Here is a 13,471-nt window from a genome sequence, read left to right on the forward strand (position 1 = left end):
CGGCCTGTTGCCTATCACATCTGATCATCAACATAGCATGGTGCAGGCCACAGAATCAGCATTGGTGCTCTGGAGTAGGGATGAGGAAGAAGAGTGTAATAGGAAGGAAAAAAACCATTATTCAACAACATTTCAGAGGAGCTGCAGAAGACACACTGGTCTGGCAATGGGCTGAGATAGGTGGGGAAGGGGGGGTCCCGGACTATACTTCCCAGGAGCTGGTATAGTGGTTCCATGCTGGAACGTATATATTGGTAAGGCAGGTGAGAAAAGATCCATTAATATAGCAGAATGCGTTTTCTAAACGATGTGACTGCCTCCCTCGTGACACCCTTAATTCTGTCTGGATTTCTGTCTTCCTGTGTTTTCTCCCTCACCTCCACACAGAGGTGTTAATGGGATGTTTCTTCACCAAGAGTCATTGATGGTCAAGATAGGACTGTTACATTTGCAGAGGGCTCTGTCCTCTGGTCACAGGATCGTACCTTTGACTTGACTGTTAGTCATCTTGCAAATATTGACACTGGCTTATGAAGGAGACTTTATTATACTGCTTTATAAAGAAAGAGAGCAGCTTGCTCTCCCAAAGTCATTGGACATTGGGCAAAAGAACTGAATGCTCATTCTACTTCTCCAAGCAGCAACATTTGTATAATGTGGGGACTACAAGAAGGCTGAGGGCCACGGTGCCCCTGACATCCAATTCAGTGACTGTGACATTCATCTATAAGGGCTGGTATAGGAGACTGACAATAAATAGCCAAGGTAAAGATGTTATGCAAGGAAGCTAATGTGCAAAATATGACAAGATTAAGCAGATGATTTTCAACAGCCTCAGGCTAAGGCTTCAGAAACCATAATGGTTGCATTTATGAAGGCAATACATAAGTAAAAGTAGTCTGATAGTGTGAGAAACTGACATGTTACTTCATGAACTCAAGGAACATGTAAAAATAATTTCATGACATTTAAAAGGTAACTAACAACAAGATAAAAACTTTCTTATCCAAAAAGAATCATTAAATAGAACAACAAACATTTCCCATTATTTTAAAATAGATTAATGGAAAACAACAACAGTAACGACCAAAGACAAGAGACCGAAGGAACCAAATGAAGACCATGGCGACAGTAGACCAAGACTATATAGATACAGTGCTATCTACTGAGAACAGGTATGTGCTCTTAGAACTTCTACCCTTTCCTATTCTCTGGTGATTTATCATAGGATAGGATGACCCCAGAGGTTCCTCAGTTTGACACATTGCCCAGTGGCCTGAAATGTTTTGTTGATTTATCTATTATTCCTGGCTCACCAGGAGTGTCAGAATCAGGTGATGAATTTTTATCAAGTGCCTCTTCAGCACTTATGGAAATATTCACATAGTTTTCTTTTTTAATCTATTAAGGTGGTGAATTATAGCAATAGGCTTCCTAATGTTGAACCATCTTTGTGATCCTAAAATAAACTCTATTCAGGGTGCCTGGGTGACTCAGTCGGTTAAGTGTCTGACTCTTGATTTCGGCTCAGGTCAGGATCTCAGGGTCGTCAGGCTCCATGCTCAGTGGGGAATCTGCTTGAGATTCTCTCCCTCTCCCTCTGCTACACGCCACCACACCCCCGGCAAATAAATCTTTTTAAAAAACTCTTTGGTTATAATGTATTATTATTTTTAATGAATCACTGGATTTGATTTGGTAATACTTGGGATCGATACCCTAGCAGTTTACAAAAATAATGTTCAGACATGTTAGTGCTCCAAGTGAGGTAGTTGGATGAAGAAAACGGACAGTAGAAAAAGTAAAAAGCATCCAGCAGTGAGGGAGCCACACAAGAGGTCCTGTACACTGAAATCTAACATAACGAGATTTTTTTTTTTTCCTGGCTGCTCTGTTCGAGCCTTGCTGTGTAGAAGTGAACCCAGAACGTGGATGACCTAGGTGCCATGAAGGTAGGATGGTGTTCTGGCTCACACTCACATTTGTGAGTGCCTTAGTGTACCTGGACACAGCTCTCCTCTCCCTTGGAGGCACGTCATCCCACTACATAGGCAAGGCTAAGGGGTTCATTTTAGCCTCTGCCCTTGTTCATTTGTTTGTTCATTAAACAAATATGCAGTATTTAATGGGTATCTCTTGTTGTTAGGAACTAGAGATATGAGGATGAAAAACACAGAACAAGACAGAATGTCCCCCCCTCCCCCTGCTGATTCCCTCCCCCACGACACATGAAGCTCACATTCTAGTGGGAGGACAAAATCTAAAACAAAAACCACACACACACACACACACACACACAGAGTGATAAATGTTATGATGGGAAAATGAAGTGTATTAGTAGCGAGTGTAACAAGAGAATTTAAGGTGGAATGGAAAAACAAGGAAAAGCCTCTTCATGAAGAAGGGGGTTTATCTTATGAAGTATAGGGAAGAGCATTCTAGAGAGAGCAACATGTGTGCAAGGCCTTGAGGTTTGGTATCTCTGAGAGATTTTAAAAAGGTTAGGGTGGCTAGAGGGTGGGTTTCTCTCTAGTGTAGCAAAAACAAATGACGAACGACCCCTTCCCCCTCCCAGTGCGAATTAAGACAAAAGATTATTATCCTCTAGCAGTACTTAGGCATTTTTCTTGGGAGAGGTTTTAGGAAAGAAGGAGGCTGTTATTTAATGACTTAGCAAACCTTTACTAAGCTGCTCTATGTGCCATGCAGGTGATTCACAGGGTAGGATAATTTGTCATCTGAGAGAGGCCAGACACCAAAGGGTTACCTATCTTTTGGAACTTTCATCCATGGCCTCTTTAATAACTATCACAAAAATAATTTCACCTTACATTTGTATAACACACAACAGTTAAATACATTTTTTTGTATATTACCTAATTTGAAGACTCACAAAAACCTATGAGGCAGATATATTTACTCCCACTTGATAGATGAAATGATAGAGTCAGAGAGGTAGAGTGACTAGTTCAAGTTCATCTGGCTAGTAAATGGCAGAACCAGAGCTAAACCCACTGACTCATAAGCAAGTGCTTCTTCCCGCTATGCTTAATCACAGCTATAAAGGGCAAGACCCACAGTTCAGAAGTGCTAAATAAATGATGTTTCATTTGCTCTGAATTAAAGAGATAAGGATTGGAGGGAGGCCAGGCCTAGCCTTGAAGGAGAAGTACCCTGTATTCTGCTTGGCCAAAAACAGCACCCAGTTATGTTGTTGTCATGATGTAATTATGAACAGCATCCCCTTTTGTTCTCAAAAGTATCTTGGTTTGAATGATAAATTAGATGGTCACCCAATCTTAGAGAGATACCTGCATCCTGCTCTGGTATGGGTTGGGAGAGGGAAATGGAAGACAAAACAATCATAAATGCTGACTTGGAAAATAGGACATATGATTTGGAAAATCATTTAAGTTTTCTGTCTCTTGACTCTGTCATCTTACCAATGGCTTTCAAATTTTTATGCCTGAAAGTCATTTGTGACCCAGCATACACATAGGGAGAGACACACATATACACACACACACACACACGTGTAATTGAAGCCAAGTTTTCCAAAACAATGCTCTCCTAATAGCTTTACCTTCTGATATTTTCTATTCTGTTCACTTTTGTTCTATGTCATTCCATTCCATTCCATTTTATTCCATTAAAAAAATACTGGTCGACTCACCAAACAGATTTCATAATCTACTAATGGGTGTGACCAGCAGTTTGAAATGGGCATGGACCATTGCTTACCAGGATATCAGGGTCATTTAAAAATCCTGGTAAGCTCCAGGCACTCTTACTTCTGGAGATCCTATCTCACATCTTGTCAAACATATTAAAATGGATACAATCCACAACCCATACCCTGCATTAAACATATTTCATATGCAAGTGTGAAAATTGAGAAGCACTTGATAAGCTGACATAATGCTTCATTTTGTAGACATTTATTTAAACATTTATCAATGTTGATTTTCTGGTTTTCTTTTCATATTTCGGTGCCAATATACTTATTTTTCAGGTTGCAAACATTCTCACAGGTCCTTGAAAAACTCATATCCTTGGTGTTATGCCTATAAAGCTGAATGGATAAAATAGCCCCGCTCTCAGTTAACGATTATAAATTCATGAGTGGAGAGAAATGATGAAAGATTATTATCTCTGCTAGCTTCTTTGACAGAAAGCCACTGGGGCGTTGAATTGGGTGCTCAGTAAGGTGGGTTGGTCAATTTAGCGAAGAGAGGCAGCAGGGAAAGGCATGCAGAACTCAGGACCCAGAGATCCGAGTTTGAATCCCCATTCTGTAGAGGGCTTTAGGCAAGTCACATGCTCTCTGAACCTCAGTTTCCCCCTCCGCAGAACGAAGATCATGTACACCGCCCTATGCCTACCAGGCAGGAATGTTACAAGGATTAAAATGAGATAATGTACATGAGAGTACTTTGCAAATTGTAAAGCACTACCCATTTATTATTAAAATATTCAGTGGCTGTGATTTTTGTGGTTGCCCAGCCTGCACAGGTTTTACTGAAGGGAAATTTATGAACACTAAAGCATCATTCTCAAGGATGTTTTGTGTGCACAAAGCAACCGTAGCTTAGCACCTATTACTATTAATGTCCCCTTGTTTCTCTCTAATACAATTTAGACAGACTCTTATGCACCGTGAACCTTTAGGAAGTCTAGTTCTCTCTGCAACACCACTCTTTCTTGCCAAACTACTGTACTAAATAATTATGCAATTGTTGTTGCCAATAACCTTGAAAAAAATAGAATTGTTTATAGCAGTGCTACTAAAGGCAATGGCTGATTTCCTGAACTTCTAGGACTCCAAACTGCTGTGATTTAATTTAATTAAAATGAAGACCGGGCAGAATGCATTATTACATATTGATAATGTATGCAGACCCAGGCGGACATAGGGAATTATTTCGACAAAATTCATATAATGGATGCAGATCAGAGCCCCTGAACAAGCCAGTTTGTCAAATTAAATAAGCCGTCTCTAGAATTTTAATAGTACTGTGAACTTAACAATAATGATTTTTTTTACATTGTTTTGCAAGTGGCAGAGTTGGGAAAGATACTAAATAATATACAACGATTTCCAGACATCATACCTTATTTAGAGTTAGAGAATCAAGTGCTAGGGCCAAATTATTTCAAATGCACAGATGGAGTTTTTTTAGCAGGGGAGTCTTGTCTGTGTATCAGACAACAAAATCTTTAAGCCGGATGAACTAGTGATTCTGGGTTTTGTACCGCAACCCTGGGAGTGATTTTACTCTTCTTCTACTTGATCAATAGTGTACTTGGATTAATCAATCTTATCAGTTGCCATTGATACTTTGCCAAGGAAGTAGTTCACACTATCTCTGTTGATAATTTATTCACTCTGGTATTGTTCTTCCACTTGTGAAATCTGTTGCATTGCAAAAAAAAAAATGGTGGGATACTCTAGGATCTCAAGCACTCCTTTCTCACTGTGGCTGTCCCTCAACCCTCCATTCTTCTTTTGAGACACCCTAGCCCTTAGGGATGCCACCAATTCCCCACAGCTGAGCTATGTGGGAAACAAGAGTCCAACATTTCAAACTAAGTGGGCATTTCAATTTAGATATTCACCATTACTTCAAATTCAGCATGTTTAAAGCTGATCTCCTCTTTCTCCATCACCCAGAAATGGGTGGGACAGAGGTTCATATTTAACTGGCCTGAAAAGGAAATAAGAGTGGGAGAACTTTCCAGCCAGAATTTGAACCCAAATCCTTGCTATAACTGGGACTGTAGGAATATTGGTCAAGGTTTGTTTCCTATTACTGTTGTAACAAATTACCACAAACACAAAGGCTTCGAATGAGACAGATTTATCATCTTACAGTTAAGGAGGTAAGAAGTCTGAAATGGGTCTCACTGAGCTAAAATCAAGGTGTCAGCAGGCTGCATTCCTTCCAGAGGTTCTAACGGAGAATCCATTTCCTTGCCTTTTCCAGCTTCTAGAGGCCACCAATATCCTTGTTTCTTGGCTCCCTTCCCCCATCTTCAAGGCCAGCAATATTTGACCCTGATGTGCCTTTTTTCTACAGTTATACCTTCCTCTAACTCTGACCTCCCCTTCTGACTCCATCTTCCACTTTTAAGGACACTTGTGATGACATCAGGCCCACCTGGATAATCCAGAATAATTGTCCCATCTCAAGGTCAGGTGATCAGCAACCTTAATTCCATTTGTAACTTTAATTCTCTTTTGCCATGTAAAAGAATACATTCACCGATTCCAGGGATGAACATTTTTGGGGAGTGGTGGTCATTATTCGGCCTGCCACAAGACTATATACTAGGACCTCTGAATCTGAAGCAAACCTGAGAAGTGACATATATAACACCATTGTTAATATCTGGGGCAAAATGTAGTCTGTTTCTTCTCACATTAGTTAAGCAATTATAAAATATGGGCAGGAGTGCAACTAAATCTTTTCTTCCTTGTTTGTTTAGATTCAGTCATCCCCTATTAAGGTATGAGCTCAGTGGCCACATCCTTGATCCCTTTGTCTCCACTATTTATTGTCTGTTGTGTTCATAAGGTGCTCACAATCCATCTGCAGGGAATTAGATTCTCCAACTTCATTCTAACACCTGCTCTAAAGTTTTACCACTGTCAAGAAATTCTCTTAGTCTCCATGTATATGGAAATGGAGACTAGGTAGTAAATAAAAAATCCCTTTAACCAAGATTATCAAGGACATTTCCTGTAAGGTAAATAATCCATATTGCATTTTAGGCACTATGCTTGAAATTATTTTGGCTATTTTGTTTGAGATCTTTGCCAGTGTTCTTTCTCTATCCTAAAAAAATATTATGTCCTTTAAGTGCACATAAAATACCACGAGTAATACTTTTTTCCCTCTCTCTTTGGATATTTCTGGGTAGATCAATTTTCTTTTGTTTTTGTTACTGTTAATTAGCCTTAAAAATGAACTAACAACATATATTTTAGCACTTTAATTAAGGCCATTTTATAGTTAGAATGCTTCAGGAAGTTTTGATCAGGAATATGATTGTAAAAATAGAAAGTAAACCAATACCCATTGGCAAACAGTAGGAATGGAGGCTTCACCACTGGTGTGTATACTAGAAAGTCTTTGCTTTTCTTTATGTTTTAGTTGTTTACTCAATAATCCATGGGCATATTAGAGGCTAAGTCATTAAGAGTGCTTAACTACAACAAAGAAGAAAATTTTATTTTTTTATGTTTTTTAGAGATTTTATTTATTTATTTGACAGAGAGAGAGACAGCCAGGGAGGGAACACAAGCAGGGGGAGTGGGAGAGGGAGAAGCAGGCTTCCTGCCGAGCAGAGAGCCTGATGTGGGGCTCGATCCCAGGACCCTGGGATCATGACCTGAGCTGAAGGGAGATGCTTAATGACTGAGCCACCCAGGCGCCCCAAGAAGAAAATTTTAGAATCTTTAGCACTGGAGGTATTTAAAAGAAAGAGAAGTAACACATTTTATGCATAAAGTAAGGTTGATAAAATGGTGCAGACACCATGGAAAGCAGTTTGGTGGTTTCTCAACAAGTCAAACACAGAATTACCATATGATCCAACAGTTCTATTCCTAGGTATATTCCCCTGAGAACTGAAAACAGATATTCAAAGAAATACTTGTATATGAATGTTCATAGCAGCACCACTCACGATATCCAAAAGGTGTAAAGCATCCCAAATGGCCATCAGTTGATGAATGAACAAACAAAATGTGGTATCCATGCAACAGAATATTCTTCAGTCCATTCCATAGAAAGGAATGAAACATTGATACATGCTTTGACATGGATGAGCTTTAGAAACATTATACCAAGAGAAAGAAGCCAGATATGAAAGACTGCATATTGGATGATTCTATTTGTTTGAAATATTCAGAAGAGTTAGATCCATAAAGACAGAAAGGTGATTGGTGGTTGTCAGGGCCTGGAGGGAAGGGAGGAGTGGAGAGTGACTGCTAGCATGTGTGGGGTGCTACTTTGTGGGGTGATGCTGAGAATGTTCTGGAATTAGATATTGCTAATAGTTGTACAACACTGTGAAAATACTAAAAATCACTCAATTGCACACTTTAAACGGGTGAACTTTGTGGTATGTGAATTATATCTCAATAAAGCCACTATTTAAAAAAGTAAGGTTGAATTCCATTTATGTGAACCCTGGCAAGAAATGGCTGCTAGACATTGTCTTGGTCAGCTCTTCATGAGAGTACTGGGTAAACTGCTAAGTATCACAACTTAAGAAAAAAGTAAAAACAAACAAGCAAAAAAGTCAACGAGCCAGCAGGGGTTCTGTGGAGGGTAATAAGGAATTGGAAAACAAAGCCCTATGGAGAAAAGTTAGAGGAATTTTGGGTTATCTTAGGGAAGCAAAGGCTTTAGGATAATATCCCGGAGAGAACATGAGGTTTCAGTGTGCACCAGTCAAGGTCCCAGCAGGAATCACACATCACACTCAAGTGTTCACACAGAGAGTCAGATGAAGCGGCTATTTACAGCAGCACAAGCAGGGTGAAGGGAATCGACAAGGGCTGGTGACCCATTCAGGGACCGGCAACACTGAGAAGCCTCCTGGGTTCGCAGGGCCAAAGGGAGGGAATGACGATACAGACCAGAGAGCCTGCGGGTGTGGAGGAGGGGCTACCGGACAGGAGCTGCCATCTTCTAATGTAATTGTTGCCAGAACTGCAATGAGGCAGGGAAAGGGGTAAATACCCTGACCTCCTTCTCCTTCCACCCTGCAGTCCCCAGATGGTGCTACCCATTGACCACATCAAATGGGAAGCCAGACAGTGAATGAGTCCAGGCAATGCGGTCCCTAGAAGCCAGCCTCTCATAGCCCAGAGAAGGGCAGAGGAGAGAATGTGCATGTGCGTGTGCGTGTGTGTGTGTGTGTGTGTGTGTGGCAAGGAGGGAAAATGGAGAATAACTGAGTGCTTAGCTGCTATACCTAGTTCCCTACTTAGAGAAGCTGAGACAACAAATTCCTGCGTAGGCTCCATGCTTTATACCTTTATACCTTGTGATCCCAATATTCTGGCCACCAGCAGAACTGCAAAAACACTACCAGTACTCAACATCTGTTGAGTGCTTACCGTGTGTGAAGCACTTTACATTATTTATCTCATTTAATCCTCCTATTATAATAACCTATGAGTAGCATTCTCTTTATGATACCCATTTTATAGATGGAGAAACTGTGGCACCTGGAGATTAACTCATGGACCCAATATTTCATAGCTAGTAAGTAGACAAGTGATGATTTGACCCCATGGAGGGGGTCTGGCTCCAGAGTTGTTCTCTTAACCACTACACTCACTGAAATAGGGATCGAGCAGGAGTCCATAGGCTGGCCAACAACCTTGATGGTAGTTAGCCTAATGGTAGAGCTCTGCTTAGGGTGTTTACCCTATGGCTGACACAATCCGATATTCTAAGAGGAATCTGGATGCACGGTACAGAGCAAGTCACCAGACTGTGGGGTTTGAAGAGCTGAGAGAAAGGGAGGGTAGTTAATAAGGGTGAAGGGATGAGTTCAGGCATCAGTGTAGCCGAGTCACCATGGAAGGTGGCAGTGGCCTCTGGCTGCAGAGGGGACAACTGGAACTGTTGGTAAGTTAACAGAGCAGACATTGGCTTCCTAGAACTACAATGTGTCTTCAGCAAGGCTGTAGCTTGCTGATGCCTTTTCCTGTTCTTTCTTACTTTCCCATGTCTTTACAATAACTCCTCACTAACTGAGGAAATCTGAACCACTCTATGTTTCTTGCCTTCTAATAAAGTCCAACCGAGATGAGTTAATTATTTAAATATATGAGGATCTCTTGGGCAAAGAAAAGTCACCAGTTTTTGTTTCCCCGCCCTCTATTAGTTATCCTCTGGAAAGAAAGGGAGGAAACTGACACACCAAAGTCTAAAAGATATATGTCAGTTATATGGGAGTTATTCCATGATAGACACTTCCAAGGGAGAATATGAAAACATCTCCTCTGGAGAACTTTAAAAATAGTCTTCTCCTCTGTCCAAGGGTGGTTTCCATGAGATAGTGCCTGAAGGCAGAAGAATCAATGGCTCCCAGCTGTGACTCCACACACCTGTGTCAGGTCCGTTAGGAAGTTTTCACTGTCTTCTACAGGGTGAGAGGGAAAAAAAGACATTGCTGTCTGTATGTCTGTCTCTCTCCGAGCATCAGTATTAGATTGCTTACTGTCATTTTTTAAAGACAGAATACTCCCTTTTCTGATGTTAGATATCCCTCTCCTTGATGAAATTACGGTAGTGGTAGGTGAGTAGTAGATGGTAGCAGGTTTTTTTTTTTTCCTTTCTTTTTAAGATATTCTTGCTTGGCAAAATAAAAAGCTGGCAAATCTGTTTCAGTCTAATTTTTTTAAATGTCATTTGTCTGACCGAATTAAATATCTGAGAACCATAGGCCCAAAGGACCTCCAAAAGTCCCTACTATCTCTAAGATTCTAGGTTTTAGAGTCTTGAAATAACAGAAAATCAAAGACTAGGAAGGTGCGATGATTTTTTTTTTTTTTTTTTGCATTTAACCTACTGAAGTAACAAGTTAATGGAGTCTAACTATCTTAGACAGAAGAGATAATAAGTGGAGATGCCTGTAAGTTAAAATTTTGTAGTTTCTAAGTGGAAATGACAGTCTAAATGTCAAACCCAAAAACATGGCCTAAAGAACGACACACCAAAGGTCACAGTTAGAAGGCAATATTCAGCTCTGGCGACAGTTACAAGTCAGATAGTATGGGACGACACTAGTACGCAGCCGTCTTGAGAGGAAAACTAAACTAGTTTTGAAGCAAAAATCTGTCAAAAGGGAACTCTGAATAGGTCCAAAGAGAGTGGTTTGAAAGAAAAAATGCCTTAGATCCTTTAAATAAAAGAAAACCATAATGTTTTGGTACATAATTATTCCACATACAAATTAGTATGCAACTAGTATTTTCTGTTTGGTGAATATAATGCTGCTATTTACATAGAATTAGTTCAACATACCCAAAGCCTCTGCCAGGCCCCAAACCTTCTGACCATAGATGTCAGTCTTGTTCCAAGCAAATGTGTAGATGAGATTAATTGCAGCAGGAAACCACTTCTGCGTGAGTCGCCCTTCCACAGCTACCGTGAGGTGTACTTTTATCATTCCCATAGGAATGGTTGAATGTGTCAGAAGGATCCGGAGGAGGGTTTTATACCCAGGGGTGCGGCTGCTCAGGTAACTCAGCCTCACAAAGCTGGAAGGAATGGGGATCTCCTCCTGTACAACCTGAAAGACAAAAAGCCAGATGGGCTCTATTGGTGGTCATGGGTAGAGGAGGACACTGCATGCTTTCTTGTCTTAGAGACACACCAAAGGAGAGAGGTTAAAGGGATCCTGTGGACGCCCAGGCAAGAATCTTGGTGAGGCTGTGTGGCCATAGGTTTTGAATTTTGCACTCAATCCGCATGGGGACAAGACATCCAACCAACCCTGAGGACTGAGCTCCTCTTTTCCCTGCCAGGAAAGACTGTGAAAAGAACAGTTTTCGTTTTTCAACAGTGTTCCAAAAATGCTTGGTAGGAGTTGGAAAAGATCACACTGTTGGATGTCAGGCCTTTCAGTGCTCTGGGCTTCACTGAGGGGTCTTTTTCTTATATATACATACACAAAATCTTGTTTGGTGTGTTGTCATATATCACAAAACCACTGCTGTAATCCTTATTCAGGCCAGGCTCTCTAGGAGGAAGGACTCCAGAAACAGGCTCAGCAAAGTGATATTTTGTGACAGAGATTATGGTTTCTCTAGAATTAATCTTTACTGATGCAATCAAACTTGTCTTCTTTGGACCTTGGGAATGACCTCGAGGGTCAATTTTTTAATCAAATTTTGCTTACATATTTCTCTGTGTTTCAATATACCAATAGCTGGGAATAAGTTTTTCCAAGTTGACACCTGTAGACTGAGAAGCAAATAACTCCCATTAACTCCTGTGCACATTTTATACTAAATGCTGGTCCCAGAATGAAACTACTACCACTTGGCTTCCTTAATTAATTGCTATTACTTATTTGTTTATTTGCAAAGATGGAGTTAAACCACCAAAAGTGGTCACTAAAACTGAATCTTGTGTTCCATGACTTTCAATTTTCAAAACTCAGCCGAAGAAAGAGCCTATTCAGTACTTTTAAGGTGACATGAATAGTGTGGATATTTTTGTGCCCTCACTCATTTTTAGCTCAGTACCTTGTCCCTTGTCCTTTTTCCAAACAAGTGCACGTAGTAGGACAGGTTGTTAGATACATCGTATCTCATATTATCCAGGATTTCTGGTCATTCTTTTTTTGGGGACACAAACTGCTTTTGTCTATTCTTTGCCTGATTTTCCTTCCTCTACATTAGCTAGTTGATACCCGAGCTGTCCAATGGCTTTGTCTCCTTAGGTGGTGGCAGAAGTACATTAGTGAAGGCCAGCGGGACACTTCCCACCTTAGTATTTTATTTCCCTATGGAAATATGCACTGCTAGAGCAGTTTGAAAACTTCGGTGCTAAAATAAACCCATACTTCCTAATGACAAGTATACAGAGACTGGTGTATCAGTTCAATGCACTCAGTAGATATGGTCTTGTTTTTTCTTCCTTTCTAAGGAAAACCAATGGAAAAGAGAGGAGGGGCAACTCGGACTCCTTTTCCAGCAGGGCACTATTTTTTTGTGAGTCTTTCACAAGTGGTATCCTCCGGGCATTCCTAACAGCTACTGGGAATGTTGTGATGGAAGAAAAACCAATTCAGTCTCGGAATGTCCATTTACTTCCTTTCGAGTATACTTCTTGAATTCTGAATCTGTGAGACTTGTGTCCATTTTGGTAGCTTCTGCATTTAACTATCATTAAAATGTTTCTATAATGTGATGAGGAAATTTATGAGGAAATTATACTATAGATGTTTGAATGGCTTAATATTGAAATGAAAATATTGAAGGCTCAATAAAGAAAAATTCTCAGGAACTATAAAATACCAAGGTTCAAAAATGTGTCTCGCTCTGACATATAAAGCTTGAACACTCAAAAGCAAAGCTTTAAACAAAACCCACACGCTTGAAAACTACCTTTGCCAAACACAGCTAGACAAGAGGCGTTGTCATGACGTCTAAGAACAATGACAATGGATACAAACTAGACAATGGAAGGAAACTAGATTTCTTAAGGAGCTTTAATTTCAGAACCACAGACGGTCCCACCTCATTGATTATACTGTTACCACTATTGAGCTAGCTAGCTAGCTTTGTTCTTTAGAGCACAGTGTTCATTAGGTCAAGGTTTGGGGCTTAATTCTCATGACAGCTAGTTCATCTTGCTTTGTTCTACGGCCATAGATAGCACCCTATAGCCCTGGCCAATCACTTTGCAAATGTGTGCCAGAGAGATTACATTTGAAGGCT

At 40.4% G+C, this 13,471-nt stretch overlaps 1 protein-coding gene across 1 annotated transcript in view; it reads right to left on the bottom strand.

Moving 5' to 3' along the window:
• TENM1 (teneurin transmembrane protein 1) overlaps positions 1–13,471 on the bottom strand; it is a 785,963-nt gene that overhangs the window by 122,736 nt on the left and 649,756 nt on the right. Inside the window, exon 20 of the mRNA XM_054509125.2 lies at positions 11,049–11,316. Coding sequence (XP_054365100.1) covers positions 11,049–11,316 — 268 coding nt within the window. The remainder of the gene's footprint in view (positions 1–11,048; positions 11,317–13,471) is intronic.

This window comes from Mirounga angustirostris, unplaced genomic scaffold, assembly GCF_029215605.1.
Source record: "Mirounga angustirostris isolate CCGP_5_RB_7025 unplaced genomic scaffold, mMirAng1.0.hap1 SCAF_11, whole genome shotgun sequence".
Lineage (NCBI taxonomy): Eukaryota > Metazoa > Chordata > Mammalia > Carnivora > Phocidae > Mirounga > Mirounga angustirostris.